The sequence below is a fragment of the Oncorhynchus mykiss genome, chromosome 2, assembly GCF_013265735.2.
Source record: "Oncorhynchus mykiss isolate Arlee chromosome 2, USDA_OmykA_1.1, whole genome shotgun sequence".
NCBI lineage: Eukaryota > Metazoa > Chordata > Actinopteri > Salmoniformes > Salmonidae > Oncorhynchus > Oncorhynchus mykiss.
In genome coordinates, this window is record NC_048566.1 from 85,277,273 (window position 1) to 85,292,931 (window position 15,659).

A 15,659-nucleotide genomic window follows, 5' to 3' on the forward strand; every position below is an offset into this window, starting at 1 on the left:
CTTTTCTGCCCCTCTTCCTCCCAGAGAGGAGATGGAAAAGTCAATCAATTCTCAGTTTCAGATGGTCTTTTAATGTGGGTTTCTGTTGTCATGGGAATGGTGTAAGCCCTATTTATTTAACCCCAACTGATGTATTCACGTGTCAAGCTCTTCTAGGAATACTGAATGATACTGAATGCTAGTTACCACGGTGACCATGTCCTCTGGATGAGGACACTGAAGGTCCTGTAGACAACTTCCTACAGCAAAGCTGCATCAGTATCTGTCAACAACGAGAGATAATATTTAATATCACAATATTTCATTACTGACAGAGTAAAAACAACCATTTTGTAAACTTTTTTGCAAAAATACAGTTACAAAATACATTGAGTGTTCAAAACATTAAGAACACCTGCTCTTTCCATGACATAGACTGACCAGGTGAAAGCTATGATCCCTGATTGGTGTCACTTGTTAAAACCACTTGAATCTGTGTAGATGAAGGGGCGGAGACAGGTTAAAGAAGGATTTTAAGCTTTGAGACAATTGAGAGATGGATTATGTATGTGTGCCATTCAGAGGGTACATTTTTTTAAATGGGTGCAACTGAATATTAGGAAGGTTTTCCTAATGTTTAGTATAGTCAGTGTATAAAGCTGTGGTAGCCATGTTTTCTGTTGCTGTCTCTTTAATGTTGAGCCTGTTTGAAGGGAAAGTGATCCTCCTCATTGAAAGAATTTGGAAGTTGTGAGGAGGGTTAGTCACTACTTTGATATAAGCACCATACACTTTACTGGGTTTGTTTTTCTTTCTGGGTGAATCACTTGCCTTTATTTCAATGCACTATTCTGGTCAAAACACTGGGGTGGCGAGCTGCTGTCAACACTGCTGCATTTGGGTTTTGTCTAGATCCACCGTAGTAATCACTATGAGTACCATCTTATCTGGAGGATTCAGTTATCTACATACTAGATCCACCGTAGTAATCACTATGAGTACCATCTTGTCTGGAGGATTCAGTTATCTACATACTAGATCCACCGTAGTAATCACTATGAGTACCATCTTATCTGGAGGATTCAGTTATCTACATACTAGATCCACCGTAGTAATCACTATGAGTACCATCTTATCTGGAGGATTCAGTTATCTACATAATAGATCCACCGTAGTATTCACTATGAGTACCATCTTGTCTGGAGGATTCAGTTATTTACATACTACATCCACCGTAGTAATCACTATGAGTACCATCTTGTCTGGGGGATTCAGTTATCTACATACTAGATCCACCGTAGTAATCACTATGAGTACCATCTTATCTGGAGGATTCAGTTATCTACATACTAGATCCACCGTAGTAATCACTATGAGTACCATCTTATCTGGAGGATTCAGTTATCTACATACTAGATCCACCGTAGTAATCACTATGAGTACCATCTTGTCTGGAGGATTCAGTTATCTACATACTAGATCCACCGTAGTAATCACTATGAGTAAGTACCATCTTATCGGGAGGATTCAGTTATCTACATACTAGATCCACTGTAGTAATCACTATGAATACCATCTTATCTGGAGGATTCAGTTATCTGCATACTAGATCCACCGTAGTAATTACTATGAGTAAGTACCATCTTATCTGGAGGATTCAGTTATCTACATACTAGATCCACCGTAGTAATCACTATGAATACCATCTTATCTGGAGGATTCAGTTATCTACATACTAGATCCACCGTAGTAATCACTATGAGTAACATCTTATCTGGAGGATTCAGATATCTACATACTAGATCCACCGTAGTAATCACTATGAGTACCATCTTGTCTGGAGGATTCAGTTATCTACATACTAGATCCACCGTAGTAATCACTATGAATACCATCTTATCTGGAGGATTCAGTTATCTACATACTAGATCCACCGTAGTAATCACTATGAGTACCATCTTATCTGGAGGATTCAGTTATCTACACACTATATCCACCGTAATAATCACTATGAGTACCGTCTTGTCTGGAGGATTCAGTTATCTACATACTAGATCCACTGTAGTAATCACTATGAGTAAGTACCATCTTATCTGGAGGATTCAGTTATCTGCATACTAGATCCACCGTAGTAATTACTATGAGTAAGTACCATCTTATCTGGAGGATTCAGTTATCTACATACTAGATCCACCGTAGTAATCACTATGAGTAACATCTTATCTGGAGGATTCAGATATCTACATACTAGACCCACCGTAGTAATCACTATGAGTACCATCTTGTCTGGAGGATTCAGTTATCTACATACTAGATCCACCGTAGTAATCACTATGAATACCATCTTATCTGGAGGATTCAGTTATCTACATACTAGATCCACCGTAGTAATCACTATGAGTACCATCTTATCTGGAGGATTCAGTTATCTACACACTATATCCACCGTAATAATCACTATGAGTACCGTCTTGTCTGGGGGATTCAGTTATCTACATACTAGATCCACCGTAGTAATCACTATGAGTACCATCTTATCTGGAGGATTCAGTTATCTACATACTAGATCCACCGTAGTAATCACTATGAGTACCATCTTATCTGGAGGATTCAGTTATCTACATACTAGATCCACCGTAGTAATCACTATGAGTACCATCTTGTCTGGAGGATTCAGTTATCTACATACTAGATCCACCGTAGTAATCACTATGAATACCATCTTATCTGGAGGATTCAGTTATCTACATACTAGATCCACCGTAGTAATCACTATGAGTACCATCTTATCTGGAGGATTCAGTTATCTACACACTATATCCACCGTAATAATCACTATGAGTACCGTCTTGTCTGGAGGATTCAGTTATCTACATACTAGATCCACTGTAGTAATCACTATGAGTAAGTACCATCTTATCTGGAGGATTCAGTTATCTGCATACTAGATCCACCGTAGTAATTACTATGAGTAAGTACCATCTTATCTGGAGGATTCAGTTATCTACATACTAGATCCACCGTAGTAATCACTATGAGTAACATCTTATCTGGAGGATTCAGTTATCTACATAATAGATCCACCGTAGTAATCACTATGAGTACCATCTTGTCTGGAGGATTCAGTTATCTACATACTAGATCCACTGTAGTAATCACTATGAATACCATCTTATCTGGAGGATTCAGTTATCTGCATACTAGATCCACCGTAGTAATTACTATGAGTAAGTACCATCTTATCTGGAGGATTCAGTTATCTACATACTAGATCCACCGTAGTAATCACTATGAGTAACATCTTATCTGGAGGATTCAGTTATCTACATACTAGATCCACCGTAGTAATCATTATGAGTACCATCTTGTCTGGAGGATTCAGTTATCTACATACTAGATCCACCGTAGTAATCACTATGAATACCATCTTATCTGGAGGATTCAGTTATCTACATACTAGATCCACCGTAGTAATCACTATGAGTACCATCTTATCTGGAGGATTCAGTTATCTACACACTATATCCACCGTAGTAATCACTATGAGTACCATCTTGTCTGGAGGATTCAGTTATCTACATACTAGATCCACTGTAGTAATCACTATGAGTAAGTACCATCTTATCTGGAGGATTCCGTTATCTACATACTAGATCCACCGTAGTAATCACTATGAGTAAGTACTATCTTATCTGGAGGATTCTGTTATATACCTACTAGATCCACCGTAGTAATCACTATGAGTACCATCTTATCTGGAGGATTCAGTTATCTACATACTAGATCCACCGTAGTAATCACTATGAGTTCCATGTTATCTGGAGGATTCAGTTATCTACATACTAGATCCACCGTAGTAATCACTATGAGTACCATCTTGTCTGGAGGATTCAGTTATCTACATACTAAGCCTACATAAAGTTGATAATGTTTCCTCTTTGAGCTTACACCCTTTATAGTTGATGTTTATCTGACTTGCCTGCCCTGTCTGTATCTCTTGAGCTTGAGACGAACCCTCCTTTTGAAACGGAAGTTTCACTACAAATATTTAGTACATAACAAATGCACCTCTGTGACTGTGCAAATACTTTGACAAGGCAGAGTGATAAGGAAACAAATATCTGACCGATTGAGTCTCATGATACTCTTCCTAGAGATTGGGTGCAGCCATGACTTGGCTAGGACAGAGTTGAAGTCTTCAATGGTGATGGGTGTGGGAGGTAGTGCTTTTCGGGTTTAGCTTGTTAGCGGTCACATGATACCGCCGGTCCTCTGGGAGTCGCCACGCAGGCAGGCGGATAAAGCATGGTGTTGGCGGAAGGAATGCGCTCCCGGCTGGAAAAGGTTTGCAGTGCACAGAGAGGTCCTGCTACCGCCAGCTTCCCAGAAATATGGGGCCCAGCCACAGAAACCCAATCTTCCACTCCACCAGGCAGGCAGGCCCGGCAGGCCCTGTAGCCAGAGCTGAATGGGGCTGGATGCGCTGTGGTGATCAGGACCCACGCAGCCATGCAGGATTAATGAATGAATGGCCTTGGATTGCATTGGACACATCATCATGCAAATTTGTTGACATCCACTTGTAACAGTGGTGGGTAAGGAGACATGAGTTAGACGACCCCTTCTCTTTTCCCCCTCTCTCTCTTTCCACATTCTTCTATCCTCTCCCCCTAGAGTGCCTGTCAACCCCAGTGGTGTAGGTGCTCACCTGCCTCTCTAATATTCAAGAAGATGGCAATCTGAGAGCTGAACATTTGCGTTGTGATTCATGTATGACTGCTTCAGAGAGACTGGCATTAGTTTCTGGCCTTCTATTTTGGTGCCAGAGCTGGAGTTGGTTTTGAAGCAATATATATTGTATCTGTCCTTTCTGTCTCCACGGCAATGTGCAATGGAAAAAAGGCACACTTGTCATCCAAATGGTTTAAAGATGTAATTGAACCATAACACCGCTGATGTGAGCCTTTTGTGGTGGAGTGAAGATCTCACTTGACAAATGGGCCAGAGAAAATAAACTGGCATATAGTCATGAAAGAGAGAGAGGCCTAACCCTGCCAGTGATGAGCTGCCTGGAGCCCCACAAAAACCCATCAGATCTATGTTTAAATATTATTCGAAAACTATCAAATACTTTCAGCGTTTGCTTTAGCCTGTTTGGAGGTCCAGATGGGCAGGGTTGGCACTTTTGCAACCATTCTATTGGTTCCATTGCACCAGGCAAGCTCAATCAAGCCCAGCTTATAGATATGAAATGATTTAAATAGTTTTTAACCCAGGTCTGAAACCTAATGATCTGCTTACTGACATGTCAGGCATTTCTATTATATAGAAATATCCCAGGCTGATTATCTTTGCCTCTCCACTTCCACATAGGCCAGGTTAGTTGTATTCATTTCCCCCCCAGATCTATCATAAGGCGGGCGATTTCTCCTCGCCCTGTCAGAAGTCCTTTATTTGGTCATTTGTTGTGGGTTGCAATCTCCACACCCTTTCCAACAAACCCATCTGCTTTCTGGTAAAGCCATATTAAGGGTCAGTGCAAGATGGTTGCTACTGGCGGCTACACTATTCAATAGGACAATGTCAGGTAAAAGTTCTAGGTTTCAGAGCAACACAAATGCTGCGGTAGTAAGACAAAGACATTATTTTTATGATTTCAACAAAAACAAGGGACCCATAGATCAATTTCAGCTTGATTCATCTGCCGCCATGGCCTTTTTCTTTTGAATTTCTTGTTTGTCTCAGTCTGTGTTGTGCAGTGCGTGCCTGTTTTCTCCCTCTCCTCGCTCCACACCTAATTGTGTGTGCTAATTGGGCTTGCCATGGGGACTGATTACAACCTGGAGCTCTCTGTGTGTTATCACATGTGTCATATCCCATCCATCACTTTTTTAAATTATGCATTCTATGTTATCTCCTCCTCTCTAAAGAGACTCATTACTTTGCCATCAACTCCCTTTTTGCTCCCCCTGCCTCTCATACACCAGGGTCAAGGCCTTGTCTCACTGCCAGAGCCAGACAACACCTCAGAGCTGGGTGACAAATACCCAGATACTCTCTGCTCCGGTAGGGGGCAAATAGCACACCCTTCTACCCCTCACACAGCTTGGGGCTGATGTATGACCACCAGGGTCAAACACTCAGACTCGACCCCAGCCATGGGGAGAGGGGATAGTACAGTACCCAGGCCAGGGCTGCCCATGTACAGAAATACACAGACAGCATGGGCGTTCCATGGCCCCTCAACACTGATTATCCATGGCCTTAACACTGCTCCCCCCCCCCCCCCCTCCAGTGTGGTGTGTCTGTGTGTGAGATACCCGGTAGTCAGCGGTTGGTAGACACAAGGCTAGCTGTGATTGACAGGTCCCTGACTCCCCATGCTCCATTACGCCAACATGGCATTCCCCCTCTATCTCTCGTTTGCTTTATTTGTTTTTGGTCAAGGGTGTGGTGCATGCTCCTCCCAGGCCCCTGGGTCCACACAGTAAGATCTCAGAGGAACTCTGAGGAGTTTTACACAACTTTAGAGCTACAGTACTTGTATACGCCAAAGTATACTACAATGCATAGCCTACTACTTATGTTTAGGTCTCCAAAACATCTAAAAAGGAGACAATACATCCATAGTTTATCAGGAGAAAGGACACACACTGCCTGTGGCATTTGGTCTTGTTGGTATAAATGGATTGAGGCCCCAGGTGGTCAAATTGGAGAAGCTGAGATGGTCACTCAGAGGTTTGATCACACATCCTTACATGTACCTCATCTCTCACTGTGATTGGTTGTGTCTCTGTCGAGCATGACAGTTCAAGGTGAACTGATTTCTTTCAGAAGCTCTTTTCTTTGGGGCATGATAAATGACCACTTCTGAGTTTAATAGAAATCTAGACATGTATTTCAGTCCTTGCAGTTCTACTGAATGTCATAGTACAGTGAAGACTGAATTGATTGAATTGACTGAAAAGACCCAAGTACTATGGTGGCGTTGCTCTTGATCAGGTTATCCATAAGCATGAGGATCATTACACATACACCTTCTAACCCCTCTGTTGTCCTTCTCTCCACAGCCGTGCGATCAAAACCAACCAGGACCTGCTCCCAGAGACCCCGTGGATCAACATCTTCTACGATGACTTCTGGGGCACCCTGCTCACCCACAGCGGCAGCCACAAGTCTTACCGGCCCCTGTGTACCCTCTCCTTCCGCCTCAACCATGCCCTGGGCGGCTTGGAGCCCTGGGGCTACCACCTAGTCAATGTGGGCCTCCATGGGGCAGTCACAGCCCTCTTCACCTGGTTGGCCCGCCTGCTGCTTGGAGGGGGCCTGTGGAGCCTCCTAGCTGGGTTATTGTTTGCCTCGCACCCCATTCACACAGAGGCAGTGGCGGGCGTGGTTGGCCGGGCCGACGTGGGCTCTGCTCTGTTCTTCCTGCTGTCGCTGCTGTGCTACGTACGTCACTGCACCCTGCGAGGGGGCTCTGCGGGGCCCTGCAGGCTGGGGGCCTGGCTCCTGGGCAGCCTGGGCTGTGCCGCCTGCAGCATGCTGTGGAAGGAGCAGGGGGTGACGGTGCTGGCCGTGTCGGCCCTCTACGACGTCTGTGTTTTCCACCGGCTCAAATTGCGTCAGGTCATCATGCTGGTTTACAAGGTAAACAGTTTGTCCTTGCCCTGCGGTGTTGTTTTTTCCCATGTATCTCATTTCCTCCTCTCTCTCCCCTTGGCAAAAGCCTGGCAAACCGCAAAGTGGAAAGCTGATCTGTTCACATGGGTCTTGCTATGTGGAAGTATTCCTGTGTGTTGTTTGTTTTCATTAGGATGTCATTTACATTTTTAAAATTCATGTATGTACAGCTGTGTGATCTGGAATGAGCTGTTGTTTTGTCCTCTGAATGCAAGGAAAATATACAAGTGGGGAAAGAAAACAATTCACTGTTTATCTATTTATCCTGTTTCTTCATGGAAATTGTTTATATACCCATACAAACACACAGAAACACACATCCATACATGAATGTCAGAGCAGTGACTAGCACTCCAAACCCTTCTTATTATCCCTAGGGTTTTCAGTGGTTAGCTTCGCCCACGGTTGGCTGCGCATGAACTACCATTCTGACGCTGTGTTCAAACGTTTAGAAACGTCAATAATCATTGCTTGCGAAACGGTTTTCGAAACATACGCTGATATTAAACTTATCTTTCATATCAGTCTGATAGAATCACTCAAATAAAAAATATATACTTACTGTAGCAGTTTGGCACAGATCCACAAGTTGTGTGCCTCCAGCTGACGAACTACACTTCCTCCCATGTTATGCTTACAAACAGGTGTTCAGAGCATGCTAGATAGCTAATTAGCACGGGTGGCTGCCTATCTTCCGTGTGTTTTCCATAACACGCGATGTAACATGGCCGTGTGGGAACACTAACCCTAACCCTATAAAGGTGTGTAGTAATTGAACCTTTTGTTTTTTGGAAAAAAATGTTTTGCTGAATTGAAAAATACGTTCCTTATGTTTCCAAAACCATACGGAAGCGATGCGTTTTTACGTTCAGAATGAGCTTTGGGGATCTTAACAAAACGCCCTCAGCCAGATGATACTATCGTCAATAGACACTAAAGCAGTTGGCGTCTATGAATGGGTTATGCAGTGACATGAGTTAGGGAACCATATTATTATGGAAATGGGGTCATGGGAGGCTGCTAGAGAGTTTTGTCAGTTGAATTTGAATTCCCATCGTGCCTACATCATTACATTATCCTTAAACAGTGTCATTATCATTATGCATCATTGCCTTCCCTTGCAACATGATTTGTTAGCAAACCCCAATTAGAAAACGCTTTAGTAATAAGTAAACCATTGACCCAAACTCAGTTTGTTAATGATTTGTTAATTACTCGTCCGTCACCATAATGTAGTGCATGTTATTGAGATGAATGATACTGTAATGTAACATAATGATGATGAGGAGCTATTTTGTTTACATGAAATGCATAACATTGACATTAATCTTCAGTGTGTGTGTGTGTGTGTGTGTGTGTGTGTGTGTGTGTGTGTGTGTGTGCGCGCGCGCGTGCTTGTGTTAACTGTGCCTTGTCAAGTGCTTACTGTCTGCTGTCTAGTCAATGTCACTTCCACCAGTCTTTGCGCATCAGGCCAAGTTGAAAAAGACGTGCACAAATGTGACAAAAGGGATCCAAGAAGAGTCGATGGCACTCTAGGATGCTGACGCATACATGCGAAGGATGAAGGGTGTTTCTGGGAGCGGGAGAGTTGGTGGAGGGGGGTGGGCGGGGGACAGGGGAGAGTGAATGAACAGAAAGAAAAGAGGGAGAGACAGGAAGAAAAAGTCTAGCTTCTCTGTTTTAGTGCTCATCACAGTGTGAAAAAGTGAGTGAGGGCCCTTGCTGTCTTTGTCTCCATGCTAGCCTCTCTCTCTTGATTTAAGTCTTATCTGAGGTTTGGTGTCCTCTGGAGTACTGCCCATTCGTTGACAGAGGCATACAGGGCTGCTAATAGTGTGTCAGGGCTGGCTGGGAGAATGCAGTGCTAGGAGGACTGAAATAAAGTATACCTCATATCTGACAGCTTCTCGACATTTGATTGGAAATCCACCGTACCAACACATCTCCCCTGATAACCCTTCCCTGAGACGAGAGTCGCAGATCTACTTACACAATGTTCGCATGGATGGACCCGAGCCTATGGATTTCTGTCATGCTTTGCCATGGTGTTGATGAATGGTCTTGGCAGACACCCGTGGGCCATAAGCTATGCATACGCATTTCTAGTGTGCAGCTTTGGGGTGGCAGTTGTCCGTTTCACAGACGCACTGCATATCTTTGAACCCCAGCACAGAAGAAACAAGCAGGGAACGTTGAGTGATGTTAAGGCTGGCAGGTCTCATGCATTCCTTGTTAATTGTAAGGTTACAGTATGTCTCTTTCTGTGATCACGACGCCAAGTCACCTGAATGAATTCTACTTTGTTATTATATTAGGACCAGCATTCTCTCTCTCTCTCTCTCTCTCTCTCTCAATCTCTCTCCCTCTCTCTCTGTCTCTCTCTCAATTCAATTTAAATTTAAATATAAGGGCTTTATTGGCATGAGAAACATATGTTTACATTGCCAAAGCAAGTGAAATAGATAATAAACACTTAGTGAAATAAACATTAAACATTACACCCACAAAAGTTCCAAAAGAAAAAAGACATTTCAAATGTCTATATACAGTGTTGCAACAATGTGCAAATAGTTAAAGTACAAAAGGGAAAATAAATAAACATACATATGGGTTGTATTTACAATTGTGTTTGTTCTTCGCTGGTTGCCAACAGGTCACAAATCTTGCTGCTGTGATTGCACCCAGCAGATATGGGAGTTTATCAAGATTGGATTTGTTTTCAAATTCTTTGTCGGTCTGTGTAATCTTAGGGAAATGTGTCTCTAATATTGTCATACATTTGTCAGGAAGTTAGGAAGTGCAGCTCAGTTTCCACCTCATTTTGTGGGCAGTGTGCACATCGCCTGTCTTCTCTTGAGAGCCAGGTCTACCTACGGTGGCTTTTCTCAATAGCAATGCTATGCTCACTGAGTCTGTACATAGTCAAAGCTTGAACAGACTAGTAATAGGGGTTGCAACAATGGCGGCAGATAATTTTAGAAAGAGAGGTACCAGATTGTCTAGCCCAGCTGATTTGTAGGGGTCCAGATTTTGCATCTCTTTCAGAACATCAGCTGTCTGGATTTGGGTGAAGGGGAAGCGGGGGGGGGGGGGGGGGGGGGGGGACTTGAGCCAGTTGATGTGGTTGATGCAGAGCTTTTGGGGTAACCAGGTGGAAAGCATGGCCAGCCGTAGAGAAATGCTTATTGAAATTCTCTATTACTGTGGAATTATCGGTGGTGACAGTGTTTCCTAGTCTCAGTGCAGTTGGCAGCTGGGAGGAGGTGCTCTTATTCCCCATGGACTTTACAGTGTCCCAAAACCTTTTGGAATTACTGCTGCAGGATGCAAATTTCTTTTTGAAAAAGCTAACCTTTGCTTTCCTGACTGACTGTGTGTATTGGTTCCTGACTTCCCTGAAAATGTGCATATTGCGGGGACTATTTGATGCTAGTGCACAACTCCACTATGTGTTTTTGTGCTGGTCAAGGACAGTCAAGTCTGGAGTAAACCAAGGGCTATATCTGTTCTTAGTTCTACGTTTTTTGAAAGGGGAACGCTTATTTAAGATGGTGAGGAAAGCACTTTTAAAGATCAACCAGGCATCCTCTACTGACGGGATGAGGCCAATATCCTCCCAGGATACCCCGGCCAGGTCAATTAGAAAGGTCTGCTCGCAGTAGTGTTTTAGGGAGCGTTTGACAGTGATGAGGGGTGGTCGTTTGACCACGGTCCCGTACAACTTTCTGTCGGTTGACATTTCCAGAACTGTGTTCTAGGATATTGAAATGGGATCCTTATGTGATTGTGGCTTTCAGTCTATTACTTTATCATTTTATATCCACTGCAAATCTCCCATTGTGTTATTATGGGTTCGTTTTGTGGTTTCAAACATCTTGACAGTTAAGAGCTAGGAGCTTGAGAGTTATTATGTGAAAGCAGAGTCATTCTGTGAAGTCAGTGCAATAGTATATTATTCAGTCCAAGTTCTCCAGTAAGAGGGGATTTCTACACAACATGTTAATTTGGATAGCCACTCTAGCTTTGCCCTCATGTGTGTGTTAGCAAGCTAGCAAGCAGGCTAGTTAGTGCTAGGTATCAACAGCCAATCCAGTAGGGGCTGGAAGCTATAGTGAGCTTTGATTGGGCAATAGCGTTGTGATACAGCAGAATATTTGCATAAAGTTCACATTTTCCCCAACTTTGGTCCCGCCCTGTTCATGCTCCAGCACCCGTGCTCACATAGGAAAGAATGGAGAATGTGCACGGCTCGCTCTCTCTGTATATCCCAGTTTCAGCTGGCCCACTCTCCAAGAACACAAACCACTGGCGTACACTGTACCAGGCACACGTCCACACAGTAATCACTCGACAATGTGAAAATCCCTGCATATTTCATCACGTTTTATTGGAGTGTTGTTGTTGTTCCACCCCTCCCATTCCATATGTATGAGCCTTGGCCCCTTCGAAGTGCTGCTTTATCTGGGCCTAATTTATTAGTGCTTCTATTTACATGCTAATGTTCTTTGTCTCTGCCAGTATCAGGTGGCTGCTGTCCATGTCTTTTCATACCTCGGAAGGCTCGCAACTGATTGGTCGGTTATGAAGCCCTATCACACACATGCAGGGGAGAAAGCATGTTGTTGAACTAAAGACAGAGAGGTCAATCACCCCAATTTAGCATGTGCAATTTCCGGGGAAATTACATGATTATTTTCAGACCATTTTTGTATGCAATCTATTGATAGCACTGAGAATAAATGAATATAATTATATTTTTCAATGCCTTGTCTCAAAAGAAGGATAGAATTTATATTACCCTCTTTGGAGGAGGGTCACATCAAGTGTGTCTCTGCTGTCAACCTGAAACAGCCGCCTTTTGGATTTTGTGTTTAGCCGTGCTGAAAGAACGTTACTTTCCACTGGGCACAGATGTCAATTCAACGTCTGTTCCATGTTGGTTCAATATAATTTTGTTGAAATTATGTTGAAACAACATTTATCCAACCAGTGTTTGCCCAGTGGGTTATATTTCAAATGTCATTGGTTTCAATGATTGTTGGTGCTGGAGGGTGGTCACATCAAATGTGTCTCTGTTGTCAGCCTGAGACAGCCACTATTTGGATTTGTGTTGAAAGATAGGTGTTCTGAAAGAAAGTTGCTTATATTTCAAATGTCTTTGGTTTCAAAGATTGTTGGTGTATTACAGGCATGTGGATTTTCATAAGTAAGCATGCTGAAACGCCAGTCTGACTGTCATGCATAGGTGTAATAGGTGGCAGGGAAGTCAGGTGCAGGAGAGTCAAATGGAGTGTAAAATGGAGTCTTTTAATAAAGTCCACGGAGTATGCTCCATAACACTAAATGTACATAAACATGGGTACGAGGACCCGACGCGCACCTATACAACAATCATACTACACTGACAATAAAACAATCTCTGACAAAGACATGAGGGGAAACAGAGGGTTAAATACACAACGATGAATGAATGGGATTGAAAACAGGTGTGTGGGAAGACAAGACAAAACCAATGGAAAATGAAAAAAGGATCAATGATGGCTAGAAGACCGGTGACGTCGAACGCCGAGCACCGCCCGAACAAGGAGAGGCAACGACTTCGGCAGAAGTCGTGACACTGACTGACGATAAACATGTAATTAATTAATTTGGTAACTTTTTTTCTTGTATGTATTACAGTATGTAGCCAATCTGTGTATGGACCCTAAAACGTTTGGTATGAATATTAGTTCAGAACCTATCTATGAAACTCAGCTATCATAGTTGTTGTATCAACTTCAAGTCTGAATGGCATTAATGAAGCCTATGGATTGAGTAGAATATAATAACTTTATTGTGCCAAGGATGCAAGTCCTATATACATGTAGTTATTACCACGCATGGGATCCCCACGTTGTAGCCTGTACATTGAATATATTCACTGATCGTGTTCTCTTCCTTGGCAAATAAAGGTGCGGTTCTATTCTTTGAATGATGCTGTGTCTGGATGTATGTATTACAATTATACACTTCAACAGTGTTTACCACTCCTGCTCCTGGGACATCAATGATTACACATTGTAACTATGCAATAGACTAGAAACATGATTTAAGTGAAGGCTGATTTGTAATTCATATATACAGAAAGAAAACAGTACACTACACTTCGTATTCGTGTCTAACTCCCTTCATCTGCATTCATCTGAGGACACAGGATAGGTGTAGTATTTCAATAAGAACTTCATTTCAACAACTGTAGAATGTGAAATACTTTTTTTAAATGTTCATTATCCAGGTGTTATATATGCATAATACATGCATTATGAATATTATAATTGTAATATTATATTATAAATATAAGTTCAATCTGTACATCAATGCACATATGGTGTGCATTATAAAAAAAGAGGCAGAAAGACGAGGTGGGTAGAGAGGTGTAGAAGACAGAAAGGGAAAGAGATAACAGAGGAGCAGGGAAGACAGGATATGATTAATGAATTACAGTGCTACCCTAATATTCTCTCACTTCATCACAATTACATAGTGTCTCTAGCGGTGTCTCCTAACCAGCCTTGGGCTCCCAGTGGTGATGACGGGACTGGCTTCCTCTCTCAAATCAAAACATACCTGCAGACGAGAGAGCATGATTAAGCCTTGTTTTTTTATTCTAACACGGTCAGTCATCTTAAATCAGGAGGTGAAATGCAAAACTGACCTTGGATCATTAACTCTTGGACTACTGCATCTCTATCTGTATGTCAATGTAAAGCATCTTTTTAATAACACTTCATGTTGATCCGACCAAGTGTCATCTCAATTATGATGATGCTGTGCCCTCTGTGTCAGCCAGTTCTGATGCGGGAGGGGTTCATCAACACAGCTGATATAACCTAGAGGATTTAGGGAGAAGGGGGTGAGGGATGAAGTGAAGGAGAGAGACTGTTATTGAGAAAATAAGGTAGTTAAAGAGACTGTTCAACAGGAATCTGTGTGTGTGTAGTCTCACCTGGTGTCCACACTAAGTGGCTACAGAGTACTTTATGCTGAAAAACAGACACATGAAGATAAATAGACTTTTACATTACCAGATCATTGTGAATTACTAAAGTATAAAGTAAAACAAATAATGATAACTGTCACGATCCTCTTCCTGGAAATGACTGGACCAAAGCGCAGCGTGATGAGTGTACATTTATTTTTATTTGAAATGAATGTCGCCAACAAAACAAGGAAAAGACCGTGAAGCTTAACTTGGCCAATATTGCCACTAACAAAGATAACTACCCACAACTGCGAAAGGGAAAAGGCTGCCTAAGTATGATTCCCAATCAGAGACAACAATAGACAGCTGCCTCTGATTGAGAACCACACCCGGCCAAACACAAAGAAATAGAAAACAAAGAAACTAGAATGCCCACCCTAGTCACAATACCATTGGATAGATAGGTACATGTGCATGTGTAGCATGTGAAAATAGCAGGATCATATCAAGGATATCGTCACAAATGAATACATAAATACCACTTGAAGCTTGATGATAACTTGATCATTTGAATCAGCTGTGTAGTGCTAAGGCAAAACAAAAATGTGCACCCCTGTGAGTCCCCAGGGCCACGACTGAGAACCGCTGCTCTTCATTGGGACCTCTTAATCTGCAGACAGGCTTTCACAGCTTTCTGTATCTGAAGACAGAAAACCACAAGAAATAGACTTCATTATACTCAAATTAAACTTGAGTATAATGAATATGATCACTGAATATGATGTTCTCTGTCCTCACTTCTAAGGACTGGAACTACACAAAAGTACCTGTTCTATCCAGAATAGCCTACTCTCTCACTTTGACAGCTGGGCCTGCTATCCTTTCACCCTCCTCCATGGCTGTTAGCTAGCTACCTAGGTTCTCCCAGACATCTGGACGATTGAAAACATGGCAGCAAAGTTTGTTTGTCACCAGAGCAGTTTAGAGAATATTACTATTTGCCTGTGAATAATCAGATCTTCATACAAACTTG

At 42.5% G+C, this 15,659-nt stretch overlaps 1 protein-coding gene across 1 annotated transcript in view; it reads left to right on the top strand.

The window, feature by feature from the left end:
• Nucleotides 1-15,659, top strand: part of LOC110498083 (protein O-mannosyl-transferase TMTC2) — a 161,285-nt gene that overhangs the window by 70,995 nt on the left and 74,631 nt on the right. Inside the window, exon 2 of the mRNA XM_021574670.2 lies at nucleotides 7,050-7,629. Coding sequence (XP_021430345.2) covers nucleotides 7,050-7,629 — 580 coding nt within the window. The remainder of the gene's footprint in view (nucleotides 1-7,049; nucleotides 7,630-15,659) is intronic.